Source organism: Silurus meridionalis, chromosome 4, assembly GCF_014805685.1.
Source record: "Silurus meridionalis isolate SWU-2019-XX chromosome 4, ASM1480568v1, whole genome shotgun sequence".
NCBI classification, from domain to species: domain Eukaryota; kingdom Metazoa; phylum Chordata; class Actinopteri; order Siluriformes; family Siluridae; genus Silurus; species Silurus meridionalis.
Window position 1 is genome coordinate 7,802,365 of NC_060887.1, and position 10,718 is coordinate 7,813,082.

At 41.8% G+C, this 10,718-nt stretch overlaps 1 protein-coding gene across 1 annotated transcript; it reads left to right on the forward strand.

Moving 5' to 3' along the window:
• Nucleotides 1-40: 40 nt before the first annotated feature.
• Nucleotides 41-6,243, forward strand: atg9b (autophagy related 9B). Its single transcript, XM_046846592.1, has 15 exons — nucleotides 41-195; nucleotides 868-1,012; nucleotides 1,437-1,480; nucleotides 1,598-1,662; nucleotides 1,812-1,982; nucleotides 2,891-3,032; nucleotides 3,104-3,852; nucleotides 3,955-4,108; nucleotides 4,219-4,398; nucleotides 4,489-4,734; nucleotides 4,830-5,065; nucleotides 5,160-5,262; nucleotides 5,342-5,426; nucleotides 5,523-5,682; nucleotides 5,900-6,243. Exons 2-14 carry the CDS (start codon nucleotides 904-906, stop codon nucleotides 5,660-5,662), a joined length of 2,424 nt encoding a protein of 807 aa, XP_046702548.1. The 5' UTR covers nucleotides 41-195; nucleotides 868-903; the 3' UTR covers nucleotides 5,663-5,682; nucleotides 5,900-6,243.
• Nucleotides 6,244-10,718: the final 4,475 nt, after the last annotated feature.

Genomic DNA, 10,718 nt, shown 5'->3' on the forward strand with positions numbered 1-10,718 from the left:
GCATGTATTGTATGCCTGTATAGTGTGTGTGTGTGTGTGTGTGTGTGTGTGTGTAACTTTAAAAAAACACTAATGTAATAGATCGTGTTGCGGAAGTGACGTCATATGGACGCCATGATGACGCGGGGCTGTTTGTTGACATGTCTATGTTGGTAGTTGAGGGACAGGAGCAGTAGTAAGAGAAGGAGTTCTCCGGTAAGCTGCGCATATTTACTCTACAAAACAACATGTTCTAGATTTATTTTATCCCCTTTATATGTTTATATTTATATTTTCTGGGGATTAAAATGACCGGAAACGGAACACATGCTGGCCGTCTTTTGTATTGTGTATTTCACCAGTTAGCTCTTAGCTCGGTTAGCTTCAGCAGGACGGGGTTATTAGTTCATTTATTTATATCTATATTATTATTCAAACCTTTTAATTTTTTTCGGATGAAATATTCCGTTGAAAAGATTTTTATACGTATATTTTTTTACAAATCTTTTACAAAGTCGTCGTGTCATGCGCCTGTGATGTTGGCTGTGTGTCAATAGCCGCGCTGTGGGAGCGCTAAGTGCACTACAGAGCCGTTGTGTTGAGCGTAGAGTAGTGCACTTTGTAGTGATGAAAGGGCTGATTTGGGATACGGCCGCTGGCAATGTGTCACCTTGTATATACATGTGTGTTGAAACCAGCTGTAATTAGGTGATGATGATGATGATGATGGGGATATGGAAGTCAGATCACTGGGAGGAGACACTTTATGGACACGTTGTCCCAGGAGACACGTGCAGGAGGTCTCTATAATTCATGAAACCCCCCAAGAAATAGGATTCCAGAGATGTTTCCTTCCATCCCACCCGATTCTTCTTGTCGTTTCTGCAGGATCTGCGACCGAACGCGCCGCCGGAGGAGAATGCGATGGCTGACTTCGAGACCTACCAGGAGTACCAGAGACTGGATGACTATGAGGAGGACTCGCCCCCGGGGGAGGAGGACCTGCTCATCTATGTTCCTGAGGAACATAAAGGTACGAGAGATGGTCTTGCTCCTGTTTCTCCGTCCCTACGTGGAGACGAAAGCGATGCGGCGGAGCTTTAACGTTTAACGCTTCTCCCAACGTTTACTATGTGCCTTCCTTCTTCTCATTCCCATCCATCTTCTTCATTCCTTCCTTTCTTCTACTCCTTCCTTTTCCTCGTTCCCTTTCTTCTCCTCATTTGCTTCTCTTCCTCTCCCTTACTCTTGCTCCCTTCCTTCTCTTCTCCTTCTCTTCCTTCTCCTCGTTTCCATCTGCTAGAATGTTCCTCACCATTTGTGTGGTTTCTGATGCACTTTTTCTGAAATCTCATGATGAAATATAAATATGTAGTAATTATTCATTTATTCATTTATTTATTAATTAATTAATTTATATGTATACATTTGAGTTGTTGTTTTGTTTGTTGGATCAGATTCCTGGCACCACATCAAGAACCTGGACAACTTCTTCACTCGAATATCCTTTTACGCTTCTCCAGCTGTTGTTGTTGTTGTTTATTCTAATAATTTATTTATTTACGTTGCTTCCGAACGCTTAGCGTCTCGCGTCCGATCCTTAACGAGGTCCGTGCACATTTACCACTTCCATCAGAAGAACGGCTTCGCCTGCATGATGCTCTCCGAGTTCTTCGAGCTCGTGTAAGTCTTTTCGCAGCGATGAAGGGATTCCCCGGGGATTTCCCCGCCTCCTTTTTTTTCCTTTTCCTTTCATAATGAGCTTGTGATTTGACGAGCAGCCGTTTCGACCAATCGTCTTCAGACCGTGTTGGCGCTGTGCGTTTTTCCAGGCAGTTCCTGTTTGTGGTCACCTTCACCACGTTCCTGTTCAACTGCGTCGACTACGACGTCCTGTTCGCCAACCGAGCCGTGAACCACACCGGGCCGGGGCTCAACCCACCTGACAGGACCAAGGTCACTCTTCCGGACGCCATCCTGACGCCCGAGCAGTGCACCGAGAGGTACACACACACACACACACACACACACACACACACACATACACTTTTCTCCTCCCTCTTCTTCTTCTGCTCCTCCTCCACCTCAACAACGTCCAGACCCGTTTATTGCTCGGCGTCACCGAGTTCTTTCCGCGGCGCCACTTTCTCAGAAGTTCTCTTTGTCCGGTATGTCTTGCGCGAGACAGAACGTCTCGGTTTTCCGGCCGTGGCCCGCGTCCAAGAACGTGGTGTGCTCCGAGGCCCCGAGGCGAGAGCGGGGGAAGGGGAAAACACTCGGATCAATTTCATTTCATTCCCAAATAAAATTCGGGCCTCCTGATGGACAAGTTATAAAGAGACACGTGACGTGAGGACGTGAGGAGTGTTTCTGTCAAACCGCTGGAAAGGAGTCTTTTTCAGCTGCTTTTAAAACACACACACACACATACAGAATGCAACACATACACACACACACATACACACTTCAACACAAAGACAGACTGAAACAAACAAACACACAAGACAGAGACACACAAACATACTTCACACACACATACTTGCATACACAAACAAATAAAGACATACTGAAACACATACACACACACACACACACACACTTGAATACATACTCAAAGACAGACTGAAACAAACACACACAAGACAGAGACACACAAACATTCTTCACACACACACATACTTGCATACACACTCAAACAAATAAAGACATACTGAAACACATACACACACATACACATAGACAGACTGCAACACACACACACTTGTAAAGTGCTGCGCCTTAAAGTGTCCCTTCAGTTTGTAGCCCGTTTTCTACACAGTGTCTGTTTTCCGTCGCTCAGGAGCGAAAATCCGCTCACCCACATATTAATCAGATGCGAATGCACGTAAACCTCTGAGTGTGTTGTGTTCAGGATCCGGAACAATGGCGGGATCATCTTTCTTCTGATAATGGCGGCCATCTTTTGGATCTACCGTCTCGGGAAGGTGATCTGCAACGTGCTGAGTTACTGGGAGATCCGGCAGTTTTATAGAAAAGCGCTAAAGATCAGCATGGTAAGTGCCGTTCTACCGCAATACTCTGATTCCTGCGCGGGATCGGCTAACTCGTTTCTCTTGCGCGGCAGGACGAGCTGTGCAACTTCAGCTGGCAGGAAGTGCAGTCACGGCTCATCCGTCTGCAGGGCGAGCAGCAGATGTGCATCCACAAGAAAGAGCTGACCGAGCTGGACATCTACCACCGCATCCTGCGCTTCAAGAACTACACGGTGGCTATGATCAACAAGTCCCTGCTGCCTGTGCACCTGCACCTGCCCCTCCTGGGCGACGTGGTCTTCTTGACTCAGGGCCTGAAGTACAACTTCGAGCTGATCCTGTTCTGGGGGCCAGGCTCCCCCTTTCAGAACAAATGGAGCCTGCATCCGAAGTATAAGCGAGCCAGCGAGCGCCAGGAGCTAGCCCGGCAGCTGAGCCGCACCATCCTGCTGGCGGGCGTGGCCAACCTGCTTTTGTGCCCACTTGTGCTAGTGTGGCAGGCGCTGTACGCGTTCTTTAACTATGCTGAGGCCATCAAGCGCGAACCGGGAAGCCTCGGGACGCGCCGCTGGTCCCTGTATGGGCGCCTCTACCTGCGCCACTTTAACGAGCTCGACCACGAGCTGCGTGATCGCCTCAGCCGCGCCTACCGACCCGCAGCCAAATACATGAACGCCTTCAACTCGGCCGTGCTCGCCGTGCTGGCCCGTAGCGGTGCTTTCTTTGCTGGTTCGCTCCTGGCCGTCCTTGTCGCCCTGACAGTGTACGACGAGGATGTCCTCGCCGTACAGCACGTCCTCACTGCAGGGACTGCCCTGGGCATCATCGTCACCATCGCCAGGTATGGAGATACTTAAACCCCACCCTATTAATATTCCGCATTCGCAAGTTTGTAGGCGCACCCGTGAAGATGTGATCTTGTGTCTTCGCTCTCTTCCTGCAGGTCTTTTATACCAGACGAGCATATGGTGTGGTGCCCCGAGCAGCTCCTGCAGTACGTGTTGGCACACATCCACTACATGCCCGATCACTGGAAGGGCAACGCAAACAAGAGCGAGACGCGGGATGAGGTGGCGCAGCTTTTCCAGTACAAAGCGGTAAGAGTTAAACCGCCGTAAAGTCTCGCGAGATTGATCGGGGTTCCCACCAGGGTATTTGGAGGGGATTTCCAGGGTTCATCGTGATCCTCGTTTTCGTCTGGTCATAGGTCTTTATCCTGGAGGAGCTGCTCAGTCCGATCATCACGCCTTTCGTGCTTATCTTCGTCCTCCGCGGCAAGTCTCTTGAGATCATCGACTTCCTGCGCAACTTCACCGTGGAGGTGGTGGGCGTCGGAGACATATGCTCCTTTGCGCAGATGGACGTCCGCCGCCATGGCAACCCGCAGGTGCGTGCGTGCGTGCGAGAGTTTACGAGTGTATAGTTACGTATGTAACGATCATGACTTTTTTTTTTTACGTAACCTTCCTTTACCCAGTGGATGTCCGAGGGCCAGACGGAGGCGTCCGTGTATCAGCAGGCGGAAAACGGAAAAACGGAGCTGTCGCTCGTTCACTTCACCCTGAAAAACCCGTGCTGGCAACCACCCCAGGAAAGCTCGCTGTTCATCAGCCACATGCGTGAGAAGGTGCAGCAGGACGCCCAGGCTGGGCCGAACCCTCAGCTCCTGCTCTCCGAGGCTCCGCTCTGCACCTCGCTGCTCTCCAACGACTCCGCCACTGCCGTGGGTTTTTCTTCTTTATTATTATTTTTGAACTGAATATAAAACTTTTCTTAATGTTGTTCTATTGCGTGACCGATGATCTTCCCTCCCCACAGCCCGATACCCTTTTGGCGAGCGTCCTGGCTCATCCCGTCCTCACGGCGTCCGGGCTGCCGGGCTGGAACCGGTGTCTCCTTGCTCCGAGCAGTACGGCTTCGGCCGCCGCCAGCGTCCTCGCCTCCCTGTCCTGCTCCCAGCAGCCTCACACCTCCCGCTCGCACCCTCACGTCCTCCAACCGGGTCTTCATCCACATACCGAAGGTCCCATGTACCACAGCAGTGCCCCTGACAGGTGATACAATAATTAAAAAAAAACAAAAAACGAGTTGTTAGATGGAACTCGTTAGAACGAAGATGTCTGATTTTACGATCTCGTTCTCGTCCAGCCTGAGCGCCAGCGGGTTGAGGGCGTACAGCCAGTCCGCCTCGGCTCTCCTGTCCGAGTTCGCCACGGCCGAGATGAGCCTCCACGCCATCTACATGCATGAGGTAAGAACAGCTCAACAACAGTTCTCAAACTCGATCTCGAAAATCGATACGAGTTTTATTTTATTTTTATCTGCCGTAGGTGCATCAGCAGAAGTTCCCACGTCAGCATGGATTGGGGCAGTTACACCCTCATGTGCCCTTAAGGGATTTTCCTGCCGGTGCTGGTAAGTGAGTTCCAACCGGAGCAAAAAACTGTATTTGTAGAATTGAAACATTCATTCCGAATGATTTTTTAAAATAACACCGTCTCCCACGCCCAGCGTCCACGCCTCAGATGCACCCGGCCGGCCTGCCCCTGCTGTCTCCCGCCCGTCTGGGAGGCTGGGCGGAGGAAGAAGAGGAGGACGAGGAGATCAACAGCAGCTCGGCTCCACGCCGCCCGAGTGTATCGAACAGCTGACGTGCCTTCAAGATCCATGGGTACGTCCTCCGGGGTCCGGTCCTTCCATGTATAAAGATACATTTGAAGCAGCAACCGATACGATTCGCTGCGATTCGATGAAGCTTCCAGTTGCACATAAAAAAAAATATATATATAAAATAAAATATAAGAAAAAAAAAAATTTTCATTTTTTTTTAATAAAAAAAAAAAAAAAAAACCCCGATAACTTACTATTATCTTTTTTTTCCCTTCCAGTCGTCGCATCCGCTTTTTTCAGGAAGAACGTCGTGGCCTTAGTTTCCTCCGTAGCCTCCCGATCGGATCGTGGAGCCTTCGCCTCGCCTCACCGCTCTTCCAGGCTTCGAGGAGGGAACACCGGCGTTCCGGCAACACTAGAAGTCAATCGAGAACCTTCTTCTCTGTCGCTTGGATGTTTCATTAGGAATTTTTTTTGTTGTTGTTTTTTTAAGAAACGTTTTCACACCCAGTGTGTGTGCATTTTCAGATCAAGGATGTAATGTGTGTTCTCAGCTCGGTAACTGGTTTCTGTTAACTTGAATAGTTAATAGATTCAATTAAAATGTTTGCTTTTTTTTTTATTTGGAAGATTGAGCGTTTTATTATTAATTTTTTTATATAGACGCTCCAGTTTTTGCAGATTTAAAAAAAGATCACAAGGAACCCGGATCGTCTGTTTCTCCGGAGGATGTAATTTTTATATATATTTTTTTTAAGTATGTTTTGGATCTCCGGAGCGTCTCATCAGGAGGCGTCGGACTTTTTTTTTTTCCTTTTCTTTTTTTTGTTTTTTTTTTCTTCCCATTGTTGCACGTGCTTACTTTGAATTTTGGCATTCGAGAGCATAAAAAATTGGTTAATTGCAAAATCTAAACCACAATTTTTTTTTTTTTTTAATTAAATTTAATTATTTATTTATTTTTTATTTTAAACTGCACTGTTTACGTTTTTGCTTGCATTTATCCCAAAAACGTCAGAAAACTTTTAGAAATTACATTTGCGCTTATAGTTGCATTTAAACCATCGAGAGCAACATCCGTGCCCATTAGTGCTGGAAATGGAGGCTCCTTTTTTATTATTTTTTTACATTTTTTTTTGGAAATGATCAAAAGTCGAAAAATCTAAAAAAAATTCTTTAAAGTCTTTTGACCAATCAGAATCCAACCACACTAAAAAAAATCCGATTCTACTTAAATTTTTTATTTAATTTTATTTAATTTTTTATGTATAATTATCAAACATTATAAGTGTCATATGTTCATATTTTTGGTGTTTCATCATTATTATAAATCTTTTAGCAAAATGTATGCCTGTGTAATGCTGGACATGGAGACTCCTTACAAAGTCAAAGTCAGCAGAAAAATCTTTTGACCAATCAAGATACAGAAGCCAACCGGTATTCACTAAGACGCTACAATTACAATATCATTGTAATAATTTTTTATTTTCTTGTTTAACATACAACGGTGTCGAATGTCAACTTGACAGGACGAGTATGTGATGTACTTTTTTTTTTTTTTTTAAGCCGATATGTACACCTGATTAGCGCAGTGATGAGTTAGACGCCCGTGAGATCTCATGAACTGACATATTTTACAACCGACATAACAGTATTGCTTCTAAGACTGAGGAAACTTGCGACACGTTGCCTCCGACGTTGGCGTTTTTTTTATACATCAGGGGAAAAAATGCATTGATATGAAACAGCCTGAAATACCTCTGCACATCCATCTAGGTAATGTACAGTATTTATTTTCGGTGCATATAATGTGTAGCTTCAGGAGTGTGTGTGTGTGTGTGTGTGTGTGTGTGTGTGTGAGACAAATGACTAAATGCACGTGAGAAAGAGGCGTTTTCGTGTTTTGTCATGACCACTATAACAGTCTGAATGAGGACTGTGCACGGTGCTATGTTTTGGTTGCTTTTAATATTTATTTTAGGTTTTTTTTTCTGTCCAAAAAAAAAATATAACACTATAAATAAATTGAACCCAAAATGCTTTGTTTTTCCTGCTGTAGTGTTTTTCTGTGTTTATTATGAAATTAACAACAGTGATGCAGCAATTGGACAATAATAAAGTGGTAATAATATTGTAATTACAAGCGTCCAACACTGGAATACCACGTGGTAATAACTGTAATTATACAACAGCAATACTAGTTCCTTAGTTTACTTTTTCAGTGGTAACATTGGATTTACATAGTTATAACAGTGTAGTAATAACATTGTAATTAGTTATTACTCAGCAATAACACTAGTTCCTTAGTTTGTTTTTGTGGTAATAAAATTGTAATAACACTGTAGCAATAATGTAATTATAGTGTTATAACATAGTAATTACACAGCAACACCAGTTTTTAAGCTTTATTTTTTCAGTGGTAATAACTGTGAAATTACATAGTTATAACAAAGTAATAACAGTTATAACAGTTAACACAAGTTCCTTAGGTGTTTTGTGGTAATAACATTGTATTTACATATTTATAACAATGTAATAAACAGTGTTGTAATAACATTATAATTACACAGTTATAACAGAGTAATAACACTAGTTCCTTAGTTTATTTTTGTGGTAATGACATTGTAATTACATAGTTATAACAAAGTAATAAAAGTGTTGTAATAACATTGTAATTACACAGTTATTACAGAGTAATTACAGTAATAACATTAGTTCCTTAGTTTATTTTTTTGTGGTAACAACATTGTAATTACATAGTTATAACAAAGTAATAAAGTGTTGTAATAACATTGTAATTAAACAGTTATTACAGAGTAATTACAGTAATAACACTAGTTCCTTAGTTTGTTTTTGTGGTAATAAGATTGTAATAACACTGTAGCAATAATGTAATTATAGTGTTATAACAGTAATTACACAGCAACACCAGTTTTTAAGCTTTATTTTTTCAGTGGTAATAACATTGTAATTACATAGTTATAACAATGTAAAGTGTTGTAATAACATTGTAATTACACAGTTATAACACAGTAATTACAGTTATAAGACTAGTTCCTTAGTTTATTTTGTGGTAACATTGTATTTACATATTTATAACAATGTAATAACAGTGTTGTAATAACATTGTAATCACACAGTTATAACACAGTAATTACACAGTTATAACACTAGTTCCTTAGTTTATTTTTTTGTGGTAATAACATTGTAATTACAGTTATAACAGTAATTACACAGTTATAACACTAGTTCCTTAGTTTATTTTTTGCGGTAATAACATTATAATTACACAGTTATAACAAAGCAATAACACTAGTTCCTTAGTTTTTTTTGTGGTAATAACATTGTAATTACATAGTTAACAGTAATAAAGTGTTGTAATAACATTGTAATTACACAGTTATAACAGAGTAATTACAGTTATAACACTAGTTCCTTAGTTTATTTTTTGTGGTAATAACATTGTAATTACATAGTTATAACAATGTAATAAACAGTGTTGTAATTACACAGTTATAACAATGTAATAAACCGTCTTGTAATTACATAGTTATAACAGAGTAATTAGTTCCTTAGTTTATATTTTTGTGGTAATAACATTGTGATTACATAGTAATAACACAGAAATAAACAGTGTTGTAATAATTGTATTGTAATTACACAGTAACAACACTGTAGCAATAATGTAATTAAAGTGTTATAACACAGTAACAACATTGTTATAACACCGCAAAACCAGTTTCCTGGCTTTTTTTTGTGGTAATAACACTAGTTCCTTAGTTTCTTTTTTTGTAGTAATAACATTGTAATTACACAGTAACAGTAATCCCTTAGTTTCTTTTTTTTCTGGTAATAACATTGTAATTACATAATAATAACAATGTAATAAACAGTGTTGTAATAACATTGTAATTAATCAGTTATAACTCAGTAATAACACTAGTTTCTTAGCATATTTTTTATTAGCAGCAATAACATTTTAATTGCGTAGTAATAACATGGTAATTCCATAGTTATAACACAGTAATAAACATGTAATAACGCTAGTTTCATAGTGGTAACCTTATTTCTTAGAAATAGTTATTGTAATTACCCAGTAATAACTGTGGTTATAACAGTGTTTGAGCTAGTTCTTTTCTTTATATATATTTTCAGCCAGAGTTATAACAATAATAAACAGGGTAGTAATAACATTGTAATTACATAGCAATACTTTCATCAGTTATAACATTGTAATTACACAGTAATAATAAATATTCGTAGCACACGCGTTCCTTTGCTTATCTTTTCCCTCTGAATCTGTATAACCAGTTAACAGTACTGCAGTAGACAACAGTATTAATGCAGTGTAGTCAATAACATTGCACTTTTGTACAGCAGAGTAACAGTGAACAGCATTAACACAGTGTAGTAATACCAGTAAATACACAGTAATAACATGCACTTATGCTTTAGAAACACTGCCGTAGAAACATCAGCATGGCTGGAATCCATCATGCGTTCGTGGAGACACTTCACCCCGAACGCCTGGTGCCATCAGACAGATTTAACACACAGTTACAAAGCTCCCCAAGAAAATTAAAACAGAACCAGAACAGGAACCTTGACCTTCAGGACTTCCTTTTACTTACCAAGAGAGATGCACCACTTTCACGACTCACCTCAAGGAAAGACTTCCTGGGCTGTGGAGATAACAAGAGCATTGTGAATAGGGAAGAGGTTCTTGGTTTGGTCCTAGCTGCTAAGGTGTGTGATCTCAAAGTTTCTTCACCAGCGATGGTATGAAGTCGAAGAGAAGTACATTTCTGATTAAACATCATAGTAAATGGGTAGATCCTGGAGTAACCTTAATATAGCATTAAAGCGCTTCAAAATCTAAAACCTGTTGAACCTGTGGACCAGAAAGAACTTCAATTATGAACATGAAAGAGGTGCAGGAGGTAAAGCCTCCACCTCCAAGATCCTGGTGTGATCCTGAGCTCGGTGTTCTATCCGGTTGAGGGGTTCCGCTGGGTTCTTCGGGTTTCCTCCAACCGTCGCTAAGTGAGTCGTACGCTAAAACTTTGGACCTGTGAGGAAAACCTGTGGAGAACTTTT